Source organism: Eubalaena glacialis, chromosome X (assembly GCF_028564815.1).
Source record: "Eubalaena glacialis isolate mEubGla1 chromosome X, mEubGla1.1.hap2.+ XY, whole genome shotgun sequence".
Lineage (NCBI taxonomy): Eukaryota > Metazoa > Chordata > Mammalia > Artiodactyla > Balaenidae > Eubalaena > Eubalaena glacialis.
In genome coordinates, this window is record NC_083736.1 from 134,778,787 (window position 1) to 134,799,804 (window position 21,018).

The 21,018-nt window shown below is 47.4% G+C and overlaps 1 protein-coding gene across 3 annotated transcripts; it reads left to right on the top strand.

Moving 5' to 3' along the window:
* The first annotated feature begins 3,488 nt into the window (after window positions 1-3,488).
* On the top strand, window positions 3,489-8,433 carry HMGB3 (high mobility group box 3). Of its 3 annotated transcripts, none has more exons than XM_061177878.1 (5): window positions 3,489-3,566; window positions 5,760-5,914; window positions 6,191-6,330; window positions 6,808-6,982; window positions 7,417-8,433. In XM_061177878.1, exons 2-5 carry the CDS (start codon window positions 5,765-5,767, stop codon window positions 7,555-7,557), a joined length of 606 nt encoding a protein of 201 aa, XP_061033861.1. In that variant the 5' UTR covers window positions 3,489-3,566; window positions 5,760-5,764; the 3' UTR covers window positions 7,558-8,433. The 3 variants fall into 3 exon arrangements, with proteins under 3 accessions (XP_061033861.1, XP_061033859.1, XP_061033860.1); XM_061177876.1 differs by lacking the exon at window positions 3,489-3,566 and adding an exon at window positions 3,699-3,788; XM_061177877.1 differs by lacking the exon at window positions 3,489-3,566 and adding an exon at window positions 5,144-5,166.
* The last annotated feature ends 12,585 nt before the right edge of the window (window positions 8,434-21,018 follow it).

Sequence of the window (21,018 nt, forward strand, 5' to 3'; positions counted from 1 at the left end):
ATGAAGATTCCTCTTAGTTTTGGGGGAAGGGGGTCTTGAACTGACAGGCATCGAAAACCTCTTTACCACACTCTGTTATATTTCCTATTGCCTTTGAATGTTTTCCTAACATCTCCAGGCAGCAAAGTGGCTTACAGGATTCTGGTTTGAGGTTCCCCTGCATGGATGCGCCTGACCTCAAAGGGGACTGATGTGGCTAAAGCGCTTTCCAGCGCCTTGACCAGCTGGAGCGACCCCAAGCCACTGGGCACCGAACTTTGCTGCAGACAGAAGAGGCAACTTGCCTTGGAAGCCCTGAGTCCAGGCCATGGCCGGGCATCCCTGACTTTCTGTCACTTTTTTCCCCTTCCAGGCTGTTTCTTAGCCCTGCCCTGGGTGGCCTTTTACAGGTGACAATTTGATCACTTTCACACACACCCTCACAAGCAGACTGGACAGCGGCTGGGGTGGATAAGGCAGGTCGAATCACCTTTGACACATGACACTGAGGCTGGCAGAGCTGAGGTGACATGGCAGAAGGCCCACCATGAAGTCAGTGACAGAGTCCAAAGCCACTGCCTCGCCCCTGCCCTCCAGTCCCACCCCCACTTCACCCCATCTCCCTTCTGTTATTTATTTATTAGTAGACATTCAAGACGTGTACATGGGATTGAGTTATGAGAGAGTTTCTGCTGAGGTAGGGACCTGCCAGGCACCGCCTGCGCTCCCGCTGCTGCCACAGACAGGCCGTGCTGAGGAGAAACCTAGGCTGTGAGGAGCCTCCCAACTGAGGCTCACGTGGAATAGGCGGAGGAACTGGGGAGACTGGGCCTGAAGGAGACATGGAGACTTGGGGTGATGTGTGTGTTTGTTGGGGGCAGGTCAGGGAACCATGGCAACAACCTTCAGATCTCTGACACGGGTCAGCGATGTCATAGACACTTTCTGTGAAGTTCTGATGTCGGTGACCACAGGTCGAAGCTTCAGGCCAAGCGCTTCAACACGATAAGAGGAGTGGCTTTCTCGGGAGCAGACATGGAAATTCTTCCTTTGAAGAATAAGAGGAAGCCTTTCGTCATTCGAAGTAAATACACAGAAATCGGAGGCGGTGGGTAGGGAAGAGGGGGTCTTGAGGGTGGTGTCTGGACACCACTTACTGTAAGCTCTCTTCTGGCTGGGAGAGGCTCTTATTTCTCTGGCTTGGCTTTCAAACTCCTGCCCCTGGGAATGCCCTGGGTGTGCCTGGGTGTGAGTGTGTACACACGTGCTGCTTGTGACTTCCCTGTGCTTGTAAGTGTGACCCTCACCAACCACTCGAGGGCTCGCCAAGTAGTGCCCGTGGGCTCTGAGGCTGACCACTCCGGTTCCCCCAGCTTGGTGCTTGCCAACTTCTAAGGGCAGCTTCCCACTGTGGCCAGGACACCAGGCGGTGGCTGGACCAGAAGGAGGCCCCTGCCCTGCCTGAGACCCTGACTCCCATCTCTGGCCTAGAAAGGCCTGACAACATTGAGAGGCTAGGGCACTCTGTACAGTGGTCAGGCCATAAGTGGAGGCCCTGCTCCCCTCTGGGAAGGGTAGAAACAGAAGAGGGGGGAGTGGCTTGGGCAGATCAGACCCTGAGAACCTGATCGTGGAAGAAGCTGGAGCTGTCCGCCTGGAGAAGAGACTTGGCCTGCTGCGAAATCTCTGAAGGGTAAGGGATTGGACTGTGTGTAGGATGGTGACCCCAGGGCTCAGAGATAGCCCCAGACGGAAAAGACAGCCCAGAAGGGAGGTGGTAAGCTCACTGTGAGTGGAGGTATGCAAGCAGAAGGTAGGCAACCACTCAGCTAGCTCTAACAGGGCAGGGGATTAGACGAGGGAGCCTTAAGATGTCTGCATTCCTGAGAGTCTGTAAACTGGGGACCTAGGAAACTGACTTGATACCTGTGGCTCTTGTCAAAAGAGCACTATCTTTGCCTTTTGGTCTCAATTGGATCCCTAATGTTGGAAGCCCAGCAATGCCAGCTGCAGGGGCTCAGACTTGCCCAGGACATTCAGAGGAGTTGGCAAGAGCTGGGTGGGGGTGGGGAGGTAGGTGTCTTGTGAGGTCAGCTCCCTTGCATACCTCAAACTCAGCTACAGTTTCTGGAAACAGCATTTGGAAAACTCATCTTTTGGTGGGTCTCATCTCTAACTATGGGAATTATAAATAGCTGGCTATCTTGGCCTTCCAAAGTGCTTTAGAAAGGGAACTTCGATAGAAACTCATGATGCCTCTTCTACTATTTTCTCTAAATTTCAACCCTTGAAATGTGCTCCTTTTTCTCCCCCTTCCTTTTTTCTTCCATTCTTTCCAGGATGCTCATGGTATCTCCAAGAGGGAAGGGGGCTCTCAGATATTTTTCAACAGGGCTGATACTAGCATTTGGAAAGGGGACATTTCTTCCTCCTGTGTGACTCTCCTTTACAATGCAGGACATTTGGCATCCCTGGCCATCCCGTCCTCATATTAAATTCCAGCAGCAAATCCCAGTCATGGAGCATTTCCCAACATCCCTTAGAGGTGACACTGTCCCCCCCAACACACGCATTTTGAAAACCATTGCCTGAATCCCCCCAAAAGAATTGACTTGCTCAAGGCCAAACCACCCAGTGACAAAGCCAAGGCCAAGTCAAATCTCATTCATTTATTCCAAGAACTTTTATTCTTCAATAGGGTGTGTGTCAGAAGAGCAAAGGGAACGCGGGCCTGAACTGAGGCAGTGGAGAGGGGACTCCCCGCCCGCAAAACTACTACTTCCCAGGATTTCTCTCCTTTTGCCAAACTCCGGTTTCCTCCTCTAGCCCACCTAGCTCGCCGTTTCCGCAATTGCAGCACAAATTGACTTTCTGGCAATTAGTGGAAAGAGTCTAGTCGAGCGCGATCCGCGGGAGGAGAATCAGGTGCTTTTCAGGCGGGGCAGGGGAGTGCGAGTGCCGAAACCCAGAGGTCTCGGGAGCGAGCAGCCGCCTTCCGCCGGGCATTCGAGAGTGAGCTGCCGCCAGGCCCCTGCGGCAGAGTCACGGCGGAACTCGGTGGAGGTGGAGAACCGTCGACCCTCGCGGTTGATCCCTGGAGGTGTCCCGGGGCGGGGGGGTGCTGTCTGGGGGCCAGGGGTCGGGGCTGGGGGCTCACAGGCCGCAGCGCAGAGGGAGCAGAGAGCAGCGTAGCCGGGCTCGACCTCGCCCTCCAGACACCAGAGGCCGAGGCCGCTGGGAATGGAGGGGCCACCTCTCCAAAGTCCTTTGAGATCCCAGCTCTGTTCGAAGAGGGAGGTGCGGGAGGTGGGAAAGCGAGATTATTATTATTCCTCTGTTTTGCCTCTGCAGCCAGCGCCGGCGGGTTGTTCTGTTTGAATGAATGATCCCAGCGGCCGCGCCCAATGGGCGCCCGCGCCTGTTTAATATTCATGAGGCCCGCAGCCAATGGCCGGGCGAGGAGGCTGTTTTAAACGGCGGAGCCCGCTGGCCAATCAGGCGGCTCTCGTGGAGGCAGCTAGCGCGAGGCTGTGGAGCGCTGAGCCGCGCGTCGTGCCTTGCGCTGCCCAGACTAGCGAACAATACAGGTACGTTTCGCACCGCCCGCCGCTGCCGCCGCCGCCGCCGCCGCCGCCGCCGCCGCCGCAGCAGAAGCAGCGCCCGCACAACTTTCCGGCCCGCGCCGCCGCGAGCGCGCTCCGCCGCCGCCGCCGCCGCCGCCGCCGCCGCCCCCTGCCTCTCCTCCCCGCGCCCTTCCCTCCCCCTTCGCCTCCTTTCTTGCTAGGTGCGGGAAGGAAGGAGCAATTCAGGTGTTTCAACTTTTCAGTGCTTCAAGCTGAGCTCCCCGCTGTCGGGGCTGGGCTCCCTCCGCGGAGCCACCCTCGGCCGACGCCCCCGGGGCAGCGGCCCAGGGACCGAGGCCCCCTGAAGCCAGATGTTCGGGGGGCAGCTGCGGCGGCGCGAGCCGAGGGGCGGCTGCGGGTTCGGGTGGCGCGCGTCCCGGCGCGGGGCGGCGGCCCGGGGAAGGGGGCCGGTGCTCCCCGGCCCGGGACGGACTCCGCGGGGGGCGGGCGACCGCTGCCCGCCGGGGGCTACGGCGCAGGCAAACTTCGCTCCCGGGCTCGGCGGGCGCCGCGCAGACCCGCGGGCTGCACTGCTGCTTCTGCATTAACATGGCCGTCGCGGGAGCGCCTGGCGTCCCGTGGTGGGGGGGCGCGGGCCAGCCGCCCCCCGCTTCTCTCCTGCCCGCCGGGCACCGCCGCCGCCGCCGCCGCGAACATGGCTGGCGCGGCGCTCGGCTCGGGCGAGCGGAGGACCGGCGGGCGGGCGGGCGGGGTGGGCGGCGGCGGCGGCGGCTCCCGGGCGGGCTCCGGGCTCGGCCCCGGTGCTCGCGGCCTGCGGCCGGAGGCGTGGAGAGCCGGGGTCGCCGCCGCGGGCCCCGGCGCGGCCGAGCGTCATGGCCGCACGGGCGCCTTTGTTATCCGGAGCAGTGCGCCCCGCGCCGGCGGGGGGGGAGGGGGCTCCGGCCCGCGGCCTCCGCAGCCCCGGGCGGGGCGGGGCGGGGTGGGGGCTGGCGAGCAGGCGGCGGCGGCGGTGGCGGGGCCCGGACCGCTTTGTTCGCCGCCGCCGCCTGCGCCGGCCGCGCGCGGATCAGCCATTTTAGCGAACGGGGCTCGGAGGCACGGCTGGCGCCACCGTCGCCGCCGCCGTTGCCCGCCCGGCTCCGCGCCCCCGGCGCGCTGCCGCCGCCGCCACCCCCGGCCCCGTGCGCCCCCCGGGGGTGGCAGCGGCGGATTTCAGGGGCACTTTCTTTCATCAGGAAGCTTTTGACAAAATGGAAGGTGAATTATGTGTGTCCCGGTGACCCAGCGCGGGGCCGAGCCCGGCTGCCCGTGGCCGGCCCGGGGTTCCCCCGCGACCCGTCCCGCCGCACCCATGCCGCCGCCGCGGGGCCCTAATTCAGCCCTTCGGTCTGTCCCTGCGAAGGGGAGCGCTTTAGTTTTGCGTGATGACCTTGGGTGTGGGAAAAGGAAAAGATGGCGGGAAGCAGGGGGGTGGGACAGGGACGATGACACGCCACAGCTGCATTTTTATTTGGAAACTTTGGAGAAAGTGTTCCTGGCTGGACATGCGTTCCGCTTTACCGACGAGCAAGACAACCCCTTTTGGTCTCCCCTCCCCCTTTAGGTAACGATGAAGTGACAGATTTGAACTAGTAGTGCAAGGGATATCTGCTTACTTGCCAGCTCACGCTTCTTGTAAAAGCCATTTTTATAAGCCAGAACGCTTCAAAAATAGTGAAATTTCAAATGTTCCCTGTTTACAGTTCTCTTGCTTGGATCTTGTGTTTGGCAGTGGTGACAGTATTTTCGTCTCTAACATAGTAAAACAGATGACCAGCTAGCCTTAAGTCGTTGGTTTCAAGCTTCTGCCATCCACCTGCACCCTCTACAAATGTGTCCTCCCCAGTGCCCTTCCCATTATGTGATTGTAGTTTTCAAAACGTAGTAGTTCTGAGTCGGAATATACCTCTGAGCCACCCCACTTGGGTTGGTTCCATTTGGAGAACTTGATCTCTCTCAGAGAAGTAACTCGCAAACCAGCGCACTTCGTGCTGGTCAAAAGTTAAATGACATGCGACAGTGAAACTGATTTCCTCCCCACTCTGCCTTCAGCTGCTAGTGGCAGCTGCGGGGAGGAGGGTTCTTCCTAAATGGCCACCTTTGGTATATCTTGTATATATTCATTGTATTTGTTTTTGTCTCTCTTCCTTTCATCAGTCAAGATGGCTAAAGGTGATCCCAAGAAACCAAAGGGCAAGATGTCTGCTTATGCCTTCTTTGTGCAGACGTGCAGAGAGGAACATAAGAAGAAAAACCCTGAGGTCCCTGTCAATTTTGCAGAATTTTCCAAGAAATGTTCTGAGAGGTGGAAGGTATTTTTCTTTTGTATCTTTCAAGCCAGTCCTAGTTGGATTTCACACTTTGTGTTTACTTACCTTCAGTGTAGCCCCAGGTGGCTGTTTTCTTCCTCTTAGACTCATCTTGCCTGTCTTTAGAACTTTGCATGTGTGCTTTTATTTTCGAAGACTCTACCAGGGTTTAAGTCCCCTTTTGCAAGTGATTATAGCAGCTGCCACTTTAATTACAGGACAGCTGAACAGGTATGTGCTCAATGCATTGAGGAATTTAACAGGTCCTATTCTTTGCAGACAATGTCTGGGAAAGAGAAGTCTAAATTTGATGAAATGGCAAAGGCAGATAAAGTGCGCTATGATCGGGAAATGAAGGATTACGGACCAGCTAAGGGAGGCAAGAAGAAGAAGGACCCGAATGCCCCCAAGAGGCCACCGTAAGTGACTATAGGATTCAGTATGACAGTTAAGAGCTTTCCTTCTGCTTGAAAGATTTTTTAAAAGATAACTTTACCTAAAAAATGTTGAGATACCTCTGCAAAACATTCTGTACTTTGAGCTTTAAAATGCAGGGCCAGGGAAGTCCGGAGTTACGGCTGTGTTTGTGAGCTGTGTGCCTGGTTGGCTGTCGGCCTTTCCACTGGGAAGGAGGCAGGCAGCCCAGTTCTGGGTGTCAGGGTCCATAGGCGTGTTCTCTACCCTCTTCCCAGGAACTGAGAAAGCACCATATATTTCTGAAGCATCTTAAGCATTGTGGTACCTACAACTTTGTAACATTGTGCATGGCATCACACATTTCTTCACTTGGCAGGAGTCATAGTGGTAGGAATTTGTGTATTCAGGAACACGGGATTTCGACTTCAGCTCCCATTTTGGTGGGTTCTCATCTAATGTATACCGTTCTCCCCTCCAAGGTCTGGATTTTTCCTGTTCTGTTCTGAATTCCGCCCCAAGATCAAATCTACAAACCCTGGCATCTCTATTGGAGATGTGGCAAAGAAGCTGGGCGAGATGTGGAATAACTTAAGTGACAGCGAGAAGCAGCCATACATCAACAAGGCAGCAAAGCTGAAGGAGAAATACGAGAAGGTGAGGGGAAATCAGAGTGCCCTGCGCGGGCTGGGGCCCCTGGGAGCCTGGATGGGTGAGCAGTCAGCTGCCCTGGCTGGGGCTGGGCTGGGGGTGGAAGGCTGCAGGACCCGTCTCCGCTCCAGATCAGCCTGGTGTGCTGGTGGTCTGGCTTCTGACCGATGTTTGTGTCTGGGGCAACTTTTCAGGCAGGCCTCGAACTTGGATCGTGGGGGATGCCCCCGGGGAGAGGGTCTGATAGTGCTATTCACGGGACTTCGCGAGCGCTTGAACACCCGTTCATCCGCAACTGGAATGGCTGAGAACCCAACTTGAATCTGGAAACAAATACTTGAAAGAGCAGCCCTGTTTTCCTCCCTTGTTTTCTTATTCTGGGGCGGGGACGGCTGGCTTCTCCCCTTGGCTCATTGCGAATGTGTCCCTGTTCCTTCCAGGATGTCGCAGACTATAAGTCTAAAGGGAAGTTTGATGGCGCCAAGGGTCCTGCTAAAGTTGCCCGGAAAAAGGTGGAAGAGGAAGATGAAGAAGACGAGGACGAAGAAGAGGAGGAGGAGGAGGAGGAGGAGGATGAATAAAAAAAAACTGTTGATCTGTCTCCTTGTGAATACCTTAGAGCAGGGAGCGCCGTGATTGACACACCTCTCGCCCGAGACGTGTCTGTTGCCCTCATTAGGTTGAATTACCCAGTTGGATCATGATCATATCGTAGTCTCAGAGTGCTCTAGCAATTGTCAGTGGTTTACATGAAGCGGCCATGGGTGTCTGGAGCACCCGGAAACTGTATCAAAGTTGTACATATTTCCAAACATTTTTAAAATGAAAAGGCTCTCGTGTTCTCCTCACTCTGTGCACTTTGCTGTTGGTGTGACAAGGCATTTAAAGATGTTTCTCGCATTTTCTTTTTTTTTTTTAATTTGTGAGGTGGTGTGTTAACTCTATGGTCGTTGACTAGGAATCCCGAGTTCTCAACTGTACATATCTATAGTTTGTAAAAAGAACAAAGCAACCGAGACACACTCTTGACGCTCCTTGCTTGGCGTGGAGGCTGTAGGAGCGATGCCTTCCGGAGGGGCCGTAGCTCAGGGCGTGCACTGTGGGGCTGGACCTGTGGACACTGCAGTGGGCATCCATTTAGCTTCAGGTTGTCTTGTTTCTGTATATAGAGACATAGCATCCCGCTGCCATTCTTAGCTGTGGAAAAGGGGGGGGTCAGCTGGCATGAGAAGTGTTTTGGATCCTTTTTAGTTGAAGTGCGGTAGTTTTAAACTGTTTGTTTTTTAAACAAACCATAGAACTCTTCATTGTCAGCAAAGCCAAGAGCCACTGCATTGATGAAAGTTCAAGAACCTTCTGTACTAAACACGATCTGCAATGTTCTGTTATTTTTTTTTTGTATGTTTAGAATGCTGAAATGTTTTTGAAGTTAAATAAACAGTATTACATTTTTAAAATCGTGCTCTGTGATAGTCTAAATGTCTGACTCAGCAGTTTTAGCAGGACAACCTACTCCATGGTATCTGGTGACTAGCCTCCTGGTGAATCTGGTAAATGACTGACTGACTGTGGCCAGCCTCCTGAGGAGGGAGATGGAAGAGGGCTACTTGAAGCTGCTGCATGATTTTGTTCGTGTCTGAGAGGCATTAAGATGAAGTCTGAGCTGTTGAATAGGAGCTAAGGTCATGGTACAGGCTAGGTTTAGCACCCTTCAGAGGTTCGGGAAGGTGGGTGGTTAGGATTAAGGCTGACTACTGTGTAGGGTGTTTTTGTTTTTGGTCTCCCACTCTGCCCCCCACGTTGTGGGTGTGAAATTCATTGCTGAACAGCAAAAAAAAAAAAAAAAATCTTCTGGGCTTTGTTTTTCCTTTCACCACCTGCCCCTGCCCCCCAGTACTCATACTAGAACATTATCTGTTCTGCTCAACAATCAAGGCGGTCTTGAGCTGTAACAATCTCTCCTGGACCCCAGGGAGGGGTGTGTGGAGGAGGGAGCAGTGTCTTTTTTTTCCCCTGACTTAAAGAAACCAAACACTCCAAGGAAGATGGCTGGGCTCCTGTTGCAGTTTCCATCATGGGGCACCTGCAGGGCAGGGCGATGGAATCAACTGCTTCTAAGCACTAAATGCATCAGAAGAAAAGACCCGTCTACCCGTGGTTTGACCTCTGGAACACAGATTGTTAAAATGTTAAATTGTTGTTAAGCTGGAAGAAGCCTGGTGTAAGTTTCAGTGGTTATTTCCAGCCTGGTGTATGTTTCAGTGGTTATTTCTTGTTGGAAGATGTAGCATTTTGTCCCAAGTTGGGCTGAGGGGTGATGGCCATAGTGGCAGATGGTGATCTTAAATGTTTTGAGTGCTGCTGTGTACGTGCGTTGTAACTGTTGGCCGTAAGGAAGGGGACTATATTGTAGGTGAGTGTTGGTATTGCCCAGCGTTAGTCCACGGATGTGTGTGTTGGAGACTGAAGCGCTCGGGTGTTTTAATGACACTGAGGAGAAAGCAGTTTATTTAAAATTCACTATTTAGAAGCTTGCATGTCTGCAGGCAGCATCCTCCACACGCTGTCAGGGACATGGTCATGGTCACCGGCCCGATCTCTAATCTGCATTCATAGCCATTCCTTCTCACATCACAACTGTTTGTCCTAAATGTGTTTTTCTAGTTCTAGAAAATGACCACTAATTAAAAAACCCTTGGTCCTGAGGTTTGCCCAGAGGTACTTGTCCAAGATCGCCCCTCCGTGCCTCAGCTCTGCCTGGTCACTTCCCTCCAGCCATTGTTTGGCATCGTTGGGTAAAGCCTCTGCCACCTGACACACAACCGACCAGCCTAAGACGTGGGAGCTGTGACCAACCTTGTCAAATACGAGAGAGAAGCTCAACCGGTAGTCACGAAGGACAGATTTCTCGCTAAGAGGTGCCCCTCTATCTGGTGGAAACCAGGCAAGTCACCTATGGAAGGGAAAGACTAGAAAGAGATGACTTTCTTTTGTGCTGCTACAGTAGTTAAACCTAAGTGGGGGACCTGTTAAGTGGTCTTTGATTAAGTGAAAATCTCTTGATGGAATGATGCCTCATAGCTTCTCTGTGATGCTACAAGTGGCATGGTGTCACCACCTAAGGCTTCAGCTTAGCCTGATTTCTGGGCCCAGGTATGTGTTCCTACAATGCCAACCTGTTATTATTTTTTAATCAAAAGGACAGTATTTGCTTTCTCTTCTAACACCCTCACCCTATTCTCGAATGATGTTTTATCCTTGAAAGAACAAGGCTGTGATGTAGCAACTATTGTCTGTGTCTCCTGTGTGTCTGTTCTTGTCACAAATGTATTTGGGGACGTTGAATGCATTCATTTTCTGTAATAAAGTTTCTTAATCAGTCTTCCCCAAAAGTAATCAGTGGGCTGTCTGCAATCTGTTTGAGATACTGAGCCTCTGTATTTTGGGCTGATTATAATTAAGGTTTTAAAAGTACAAGCTTCGCTGTAACTATAGATCTAAACTAAGGTTTAATGGAAAGATGCCATCAAAAAGAGCAAGTGTTAAGGGCTCCAAAGCCCCTAACTCGATCAACCCTTCAGCCAGAGGGGTAGGGGGAGAGTTGGCTCTGGAGCCCTATGCCTGGGTGAATATGCAATTTGCAGGAGCTGCTGTTGATAAAGTGGCTGGGTACTTGTAATCGGCCAGCCCTGCCAACCAGGACTCCCTGAGGCCAAGGGTCCGGGCTCAGTTGGCTGGCAGAGCCAGGCCCAACAAGGAGTTTTGGATGAGAGCCACAGGGCCACTTGCTGTACTTGGCCCCTGGCTTAGTTTCAGTGGAGCCCAAAGCTATTTGGGAGGAGGTGATCTGTGGGCCAACTCTGCAGCCCCAGCCTTCCCTTCCTGCTTCAAACAGAGCAACCCCCGCCTTGTTTTGTATCTTGAGCATCCTCCTAAGATGTTAGCCTAAAAAAGAAACTGGGGGACTTCCATGGTGGCGCAGTGGTTAAGAATCCGTCTGCCAATGCAGGGGACACGGGTTCGAGCCCTGGTCCGGGAAGATCCCACATGCCGTGGAGCAACTAAGCCCGTGCGCCACAACGACCGAGCCTGCGCTCTAGAGCCCACGAGCCACAACTACTGAGCCCGCGTGCCACAACTACTGCAGCCCGCGTGCCTAGAGCCTGTGCTCCGCAACAAAGAGAAGCCACCGCAATGAGAAGCCCGCGCACAGCAACGAAGACCCAACGCAGCCAAAAATTAAATAAATAAATAAATTTATTAAAAAAAAAAAAAGCTGGGATACCATATTGATAAAATAAGGGAAACATCATCTCAGTAGATACATTAAAAGTGATAAAATCCAACACCCTTCTGTGATAAAAACAAACAAACACTCTGAAAGCTGGGAATAGAACGGAACTTCCTCAGATTGAACACTTAGGAAAACCACAGCTAATATCCTACTCAATGAGAGACTGAGAGCTTTCCCCCTAGGTTTAGGAACAAGACAGGGATGCCCACTTGTGCCACTTCTATTCATCATTGTACTGGAAGTTCTAGCCAGGGCAATTAGGCAAGACAAAGCAAAAGCGTCCAGACTGGAAATGAAGGAATAAAGCTATGTCTATTTGCAGGTGAGATAATCTTGTATATAGACAATCCTAAGGAATTCCCAAATAAAACTGTCAGAACAAATGAGTTCAGCAAAATTGCAGGACACAAGATCAATGTATAAAAATTGTTATATTTCTATATATTAGCAATGAACAATTTGAAAATGAAACTAAGTAAACAATTCCATTTATAATAGCATCAAAAAGAAGTCCTTAGGGCCGGGTGTGGGGGAGGGATAGTAAGGGAGTTTGGAATTGACATGTACACACTGCTATATTTAAAACGGATAACCAACAGGGACCTAGTGTATAGCACAGGGAACGCTGCTCCGTATTATGTAACAACCTAAATGGGAAAAGAATTTGCAAAAGAATAAATACATGTATGTGTATAACTGAATCACTTTGCTGTACGCCTGAAACTAACACAACATTGTTAATCAACTATTCTCCAACATAAAAAGTTAAATAAAAATACTTAGTAACAAACTGAACAAAATAAGTGTAAAATGTATATGGGGAGAACTACAAAACATTACTGAAAGACCTTAAATACCTAAAGAAATGGAAAGACATGCCATGTTCATGGGTAGGCAGAAAAGATTGTTAAGATGGCAATACTCCTGAAATTGATCTATAGATTCAATGAAATTCCTATCAGAATCCCAGCTGGCTCCTTTGTAGAAATTGACGAGGTGATCCTGAATTTCATATGGAAATTCAAGGGACCCAGGATAGCCAGAAGAATCTTGAAAAAGAACAAAGTTGGAGGACTCGGACTTCCCAATTTCAAGACTTACTACAAAGCTGCAGTAATCAAGACAGTGTGGTAATGGCATAAGGACAGACATATATACCAATAGATTAAAATTGAGAGTCCAGAAATGTACCCATATATATATAGCCAATAGACTTTCAACGAGGGTATCAATACAATTTTATGGGGAAGAGGATAGTTAAAAGACTATCCTCTATCCAAATGGTGTTGGGCCAACCGGGTATTCACATGCAAAGAAATAAATTTCGACCCATAACTCAACGCCACATACAAAAAATTAAAAATGGATCAAAGATCTAAATGTAAGAGCTAAACTATAAAACTCTCTTCCTAGGAGACATAGGTGTAAATCTTTGGCAATGGTTTCTTAGGACACTGAAAGCACAAAGCAACTAAAGAAAACAGATAAATTGAACATCAAAAAAATAAAAAACTTTCATGCTTCAAACAATGTCATTAGGAAAGTGAAAAGACAATCTACAGAATAGGAGAAAATATTTACAAATCATATATCTGATAAGAAGCTAGTATCCAAAACATATAAAGGACCATTATAACTCAATAATAAAAGGACAACCAAATTAAAATGTGGGCAAAAGATCTGAATAGACATTTCTCCAAATCAGATGTACAAATGACAATATGCCCATGAAAAGATGCTCAGCATCATTAGCCATCAGGAAAATGCAAATCAAAACCATAATGAGATACCACTTCACTCTTAGTAGCATGCATTTAATAATAATATAAAAAAGAAAATAACTAGAATTGGTGAGGATGTGGAGAAATTGGAACACTTGTACATTGCTGGTGGGAATGTAAAATGGTGCAGTCATTGTGGAAAATAGTTTGGTCCCTGAATCAGAGTTATACATAGAATATGAACATAGACTTTGACCCAGCAATTCCATTCCTAGGTATACACCCAATGAATTGAAACCAGATCTTCAAACAAATACTTGTATGTGAATATTTGTAGCAGCATTATTCATAATAGTTAAAAAATGGAAGCAATCCAGATGTCCATCAAGTAATGAATGGATAAACAAAATGTGGTCTATCCATACAATGCAATATTACTGAGCCATAAAAAGGAAGGAAGTACTGACACAGAGGCCACATAGATGGACCTTGGAAGCATTGTGCGAAGGGAAAGAAACCAGTCACAAAAGGCCACATATTGTATGATTCCATTTATATGAAATGCCCAGAATAAGGCAAATGCATAGAGTTAGAAAGTAGATTAGTGGTTGCCAGGGGCTAGGGGTTGCTGGGGGGAAATGAGGACTGACTGCTAATAGGGAGATTCTTTTTGGGAAAATGAAAATGTTCTAAAATTAGATAGCAGTGATAGTTGTACAACTCTGTGAATATAGTAAAAAGTGTATACTCTAACTGGGCGATGCAGCGGCAGAAAGGTGTTTTTTGCACTTGACAGCGTGGGGAACTGGGTGGTCCTTATGGACAGCTGGTTCAGGGGAGTGATGCCGATGGAGATCTGACTCCAGAGTGGAGACAGTGGGGGGCGTGGGGTGAGGAGCAGAACCAGGGTAGGTGGTTTTGTTTGTTGCTGTTCTTATTTTTGAGATAGGAGAGACATGAGGGGTCGTGATCCATGATGACACTACCTGTATATCGCCAGGCAAAGCCTCTCCCCCGACCTCCAGACCTCTAGATCAAATCATCTCTTTGACAAGCCACTTGGATGACCCACAGGCACCTTGAACTCCATATGTTCAAACGTAAACTCCTCATCTTCTCCCAAATCTGTTCTTCATCCCAGCCTGCAATCTGGAACTCCATCCCAGCTTATATTTACAAATAACTATTCACTTAAAGACAAATTTCAATTAATAATCACAATGGGAATTTAGTTATTTAATGCAACCACTAATCTAATGTCACCAATAAAATCTAAGCAGTTATCCTGGGCTCCTTTTCTCACACCTCCTCTCATTCATGCTGTCAGTGTAGGTAAAGCTCTTGTCTCCAAATTCTCTCATACCCTCGTAGAGCTAGCCTAGAACTTAAATTTTTCAGGCGTTTGCTCACCAATTTCCCACCAGGGAAATCTCCAACTCTGATGCCCTGGTTGTATCTGTCTGGTATGATACCGTCAGAGCCGGAGACAAGCTGTAGCTCGGGCCCTTACTATCTTTTGTCTGGATGAATGTAACAGCTTCCCAAATGATTTCCGTGCATTCCCTCTTACCCCTCCTTCATCCCCAGACCTAGTAGAGCCACTGATGCATACTTGGTGCTAAATATGTATTCATTGCCTAAGTAAATGAATGAAGAGGGACAGATAAGGGGAAAATTCAGCAGAGCCGGACCTCATAGGCCATCTTAAAAATTTGAGCTTTCCTAAGGTCAAGGGTGAGCGTTGAAGAATTTTCATCTGTTGGTGTTTGGGGTGTGGTGGATGATGACATGGTCAGATAGGTATTGTAGTTAAATTACGATGGCATCTGTGAGGAGGTTGGATTAGAAGACACGGGGAGGGGCAAGAGTGAAAGCAACTCTCAACTCTTAGTGACTTAACACAACGGAAGGGTTACATCTCACTGACATTACAGTCCAGTCAAATATTTGGCAGGTAGCCCTCCATATTGTGACTCAGGGATCACAGCTCCTTCCATTCGGTGGTGGGACCATCTTCAATCCACGGCCTCTGTGTCACTGCAGAATAGGCTTTATTATTTTTTTTAATTTAATTTTTATTTACATTGGAATATAGTTGTGTTAGTTTCAGGTGTACAGCAAAGTGAATCAGTTATACATATACATATAACCATTCTTTTTCAGATTCTTTTCCCATGTAGGTTATTACAGAGTGTGAGTAGAGTTCCCTGTGCTATACAGTAGGTCCTTGTTGGTTATCTATTTTATATATAGTAGTGTGTATCTGTTAATCCCAATCTCCCAATTTATCCCTCCCCACCTCTCCCCTTTGGTAACCATAGGTTTGTTTTCTATGTCTGTGAGTCTGTTTCTGTTTTGTAGATCATTTGTGTCATTTTTTTAGATTCCACGTATAAGTGGTATCATATGATATTTGTCTTTCTCTGTCTGACTTACTTCACTTAGTATGATAATCTCTAGGTCCATCCATGTTGCTGCAAATGGCATTATTTCATTCTTTTTTATGGCTGAGTAATATTCATTGTAGATATATACCACATCTTCTTTATCCATTCGTCTGTTGATGGACATTTAGGTTGCTTCCATGTCTTGCCTATTGTAAATAGTGCTGCAATGAACATTGGGGTGCATGAATCTTTTCGAATTCGAGTTTTTTTCTGGATATACGCCCAGGAGTGGGATTGCTGGCTCATATGGCAACTCTATTTTTAGTTTTTTGAGGACCCTCCATACTGTTCTCCACAGTGGCTGCACCAATTTACATTCCCACCAACAGTGTAAGAGGGTTCCCTTTTCTCCGCACCCTCTCCAGCATTTATTGTTTGTAGACTTTTTGATGATGGCCATTCTGACTGGTGTGAGGTGATACCTCATTGTAGTTTTGATTTGCATTTCTCCAATAATTAGTGATGTTGAGCATCTTTTCATGTGCCTGTTGGCCATCTGTATGTCTTCCTAAGAGAAATGTCTATTTAGATCTTCTGCCCATTTTCTGATTGGGTTGTTTGTTTTTTTTTTTTTTGATATTGATCTGCGTGAGCTGTTTGTATATTTTGGAGATTAATCCCTTGTCGGTTGCTTCTTTTGCAAATATTTTCTCCCATTCTCTGGGTTGTCTTTTCACTTTGTTCATGGTTTCCTTTGCTGTGCAAAAGCTTTTAAGTTTCATTAGGTCCCATTTGTTTATTTTTGTTTTTATTTTCATTACTCTAGGAGGTGGACAGAATAGGCTTTAGAATGAATCCCGGAAGTGACATTACTTAACTTTCACCCACATTCCAGGGCTCCCGAATGAACTGCAAGGGCAGCTGGGAGATGTGGTCACTCTGTGTGCCCACGGAGAATATGAAATGGACTCGTGAACACATAGCATTTTCCATTCTATTCAGGGAGATGGAGTAGGGGTGGTTGTGGGAGTCCATCTAGGTGAGGGATGCTGGGGGCTTGTACAGAGTGGTGCTGATGGGGGTAGAAAAGAGTAGTTGGATTCAAGAGATACTTAGGATCCCTAGGACTTGGTGGGGGGTTGGATGTGGGGGGTGAGGAAGAAGGAGGTATTGAGAATGAGCCTATTTTTCTCACTTGGGGCACTGGAGGGGTGGCAGAGTCTTTCAGCAAGATAGAGTCCCTGAGGAGAAGCAGGTTTGAGAGTGAATCATCTCCAGGATTAGCAGTGTTCAAAAAGGGTAACAGGTTCAAGCTCTCGTTTCCCGACTAGGGAAAATTTGGAACTTGGAATCACAGACCATTCATGCTGTCAGCCTCACTCTTTCCCTCTTAGGACTAGTCTGGAAGTTGCATTTTTCAGGCTTTTTTTCATCAGTTTCCCTCTAGGGAGATCTCTAGCTCCAACCCCTGGTAGGATCTGTCTGCTCTGGTAGGATCTTACCAGAGTGTCAGAGCTGGAAATGTCCCTGGAGGGAAACAAAATCCCTTGGGCTAGAAGAGGGCTTCCCCCTTTCCATACTCACACTTCTCAATCTGTTTCTAAACCGGGAGTATTTGAGGAAAAGCTCACAGAATCTTCCTGCTGTTAGCCTCAGGCCACAGTTGGTTTTTTTCAATCCGCATAGGAAATATGAGATGCACACTTTCCTAGGCTGTGTATTTTGTTCCGGGTTTGTGGTGGCTTTTTGCATGCATGTCAGCTCTGATACCGTGGCAATGTTGTTTGCGACATTTGACAGTTCCCATTGCAAGATGTGTAGAACATATGATGCTTCTGTCCTCTGTCCAAACCCTCAGTCATTTACATGAAAAAGGGCTCCTATTTCTGTGATGAAACATTCACAGAAGGCTGAAATATGTCACTTAAAAATATTGGGTTAGCCGTGATTTTTTTTTTTAATCCTCTTGTGCTGGAGCTGCTTTTAACTCCTCTATCAAGAAACACTCTTCTGCATACATTTAATTGATCAAATGAAAGCAGCTGATTGAGGAGCATAATCCCCAAAGTTTCTACCTTGATTTAGACTGGGAAGATCATCCTAAGACTAAGAGGCCACACGGGATTGTAGAGGGAACATCGGATACCTAGCTCGGTGTCTGGAATGCAGGAAGAGTACAAATATGAATTTCCCTCCCGGAAGCTGCTCACTCCCATCCGCACTCCAGGAAGGAGGAGGTCTGGGGTCTAGAGAGTCTAAGTGACTCATCTTAGGTTCCACAGATAGTTGGTGGTAGAGCCAGGATTCAAATTGATGTCCGTGGACTTCAAGGTCTGTGCTATTACCCACCCTGCCTATAAAGAACACATACTCTGTGCCAAGTATCCCACTAAAAGCTGGGGATATGGACATCATGGCACTAGAGCATGACCCTGGGCCTCGAGTTGCTCATAGACGGTTGCAGAGTTAAGTAAACTGGTAATTAAAATACAGCAACTGTGCTAATAGAAGTCAGCAGGGGGTTCCTAGGGAATAAGGAGGAGGAGCCATTTATACAGTGCTCAATTAGGGAAGTCTTCCTGGAGGAAGAGATGCTTGGGCTATTTGTTAAAGGCAGAGGAGTTAGCTAAATGGAGAGGGATGGGCCGAGGGGATAGCACACACAAAAGCATAGTGGGGGAGAAGCAGCCTGGTGAGTCCCGGGAATTTGCAAGCGGTTTCCTCTAGTGAGAACTGTCTTAGTTATTTATGGCTGCAGAACAAACCACCCTAAACTCTAGTGGCTTAAAATATAACAAAATTTATTAGCTCACAGCTCTTTGGGTCAGAAATCCAGACCACTTAGCTGGATCCTGTGGTTCAAGGTCTTGGCCAGGGTTACAGACATCTCCAGTCTTGTCTGGAGGAGGATTGCTTCCAAGCTCACTCACATGGTTCTAGGGAGTGTTTAGTTTCTCATTGCCTGGTGGTTGGAAGCTGACCTCAGTCCCTTGTCACTTGGGCCTCCCCATAGGGCAGCTCACAACGTGGCAGCTTGATTCATTCAGGGAGAGCAAGTGAGAAGAGTCAGACAGAGTGCAGGAGCAAGACGGAAGTCAGTTTCTTTGGAACCTCATCTCAGAAGTGAGATCCCATCACCTTTGCCGTATTCTATCTATTAGAAACAAGTGACTAGGCCCAGTCCCCACTCAAGGGGAGCAAATTACATGAGGGCATGGATACCAGGTGGTGGGGATCATTGGAAACCAAGTCAGAAAATTTCAGTTGTATTTAACTTTACAAAAAGGTACCATTCTATATGCACTCTTTTAAGGCTTGTTTTTCACATAAAATTACGACAAGGATTCTTGCATATTGTTTTGTTGCTTTAGTTCATTCATTTCGACTGCTGTATTCCATTGTGTGTATATATATATACATATATACATGTATTCCATTGTATATCTATATATATGTATTCCATTGTGTGTATGTGTGTATATATATATATTTATATATATATATATATATATATATATTTATATATATATATATATATATATATATATATATCTCATAGATTATTCGTTTTCTCCCATGATGGGCATTTGAGTTGCCTGGGGCTGAGGAAGGGGAGTTGGGGAAAAATGGGGAGTTACTGCTAAGGGTTTTCTTGGGGGAAGGGTAATTAAAATGTTCTACAATTACATGGCAGTAATGGTTGCACAACTTTGCATGCTAAAACCCATCAAATTGTGCACTTTAAATGGGTGAATTGCATGGCATGTGCATTATATCTCAATAAAGCTGTTGTTAAAACTCTATGGCAGGGCTTCCCTGGTGGCGCAGTGGTTGAGAATCTGCCTGCCAATGCAGGGGACACGGGTTCGAGCCCTGGTCTGGGAAGATCCCACATGCCGCGGAGCAACGAGTCCCGTGAGCCACAACTACTGAGCCTGTGCGTCTGGAGCCTGTGCTCCGCAACAAGAGAGGCCGCGATAGTGAAGAGGCCCGCGCACCGCTATGAAGAGTGGCCCCCGCTTACCGCAACTGGAGAAAGCCCTCGCACAGAAACGAAGACCCAACACAGCCAAAAATAAAAAAAATAAAAATAAATAAATAAATAAATAAAAGATTACTATTTAAAAAAAAAAAATTAAAAAAATACCAGTACCCAGGCCCCAATCCAAGGCAACTGAATCAGGATCTCTTAAAAAAAAAAAAAAAACAACTCTATGGCAATGAATTTGAAAATGTAGAGGAAAAAAACTGATGATTTCCTAGCAGAATATAAAATACCAACATTGACCCAAGAAAAACTGGAAAAATTAAAGATATAAATAATCATTCACAAATTATAAAGGAAATTAAAGGTCTACCATAAAAAAATCAGAGTGGCCAACTAGCACATGAAACAATGCTCATCACCTAATAGGGAAATGCAAGTGAGAACTACAATGAGAAATCTAAAATATGACACAAATGAACTTGTCTACAAAACAGAAACAGACTCACAGACACAGAGAACAGCCTTGTGGTCGCCAAGGGGGAGGGGGGGTGGGGGAGGGCTGGATTGGGAGTCTGGGATGAGCAGATGCAAACTAGTATATATAGGGTGGATAAGCAACAAGGTCCTACTGTGTAGCACGGGGAACTCTATTCAATATCCTGTGGTAAACCATAATGGAAAAGAAAAAAAACCTACAATGAGGTATTACTGCACACCCACCAGAATGGCTAAAATCAAAAAAAAAAAAGATACGACCAGGTGTTGGTGAGGATGTAGGGCAACTGACCTTCTTATACAAAAATCTTATACACATTTGCATATCCTACAAAGCAGAAATTCCATTTCTAGGTGTGTATACCAATAGAAATGGCTCCATGCTCATAAGCCATGAACAAGATGTTCGTTAGGGCGCTATGTGTAGTAGGCAAAACCAGAAACAACACAAATGCTCAGCAACAGTAGAAAGGAAAAATCGACTGTGGAATACTCATGCAGTGGAATACTGTGCAATAATGCAAGGTAATGAAATATATGTACATACCACGACATGAGTGAGTCTTGCAGACATAATGATGAATGAAAAAAAGAGTACTTATTGAGTGATTCCAGTTATATGAAGCTCAAAACAAGCAAAAGTAATGGATAGTGATAGTGGATATTCCTGGGAGCAGGGTACTGACTGGGAAAGGGAAAGAAGAAAGCTTTTGGTGTGCTAGAAACACTCTGTGTCTTGATCTGAATGATAGATATATGGGGGTGTGTATACATATACATATATAAATGCATCTGGATGTACAGTTAAGATTAGTAGACTCTGTACACTTTACTGTATATTCATTATCCCTTAATAAAAAAGTTACACATATATTTTTTTTAAAGGAAAAATGATGTACATATTCTGGATTTTCATTTCTGATCATGGAAGACTAGGTAATGTGAACCAACCCTCCTGTTGAAAAAACTGGACAAAATCTTTGAAAACATCACTTTAAAAGCATCAGTGAGCTAACTAGAGAGTCTAAAAAATGACTGAGCCAAGATCCAGGAGACCGGAGACTGGAGAGAGGTGAGCCTGGCACTTAGAGCTGTTTTTACCCTGAGATGTTTGGGGTTTGCTGACCTAGAAGAAGCAGCTGGGGGCTTAGGACAAG

Coding starts and splice junctions, on each gene's coding strand:
- HMGB3 (XM_061177878.1), top strand. CDS start 5,765: ATGGCTAAAGGTGATCCCAAGAAACCAAAGGGCAAGATGTCTGCTTAT. Junction 5,915..6,190: donor AATGTTCTGAGAGGTGGAAG/GTATTTTTCTTT, acceptor TATTCTTTGCAG/ACAATGTCTGGGAAAGAGAA. Junction 6,983..7,416: donor TGAAGGAGAAATACGAGAAG/GTGAGGGGAAAT, acceptor TGTTCCTTCCAG/GATGTCGCAGACTATAAGTC.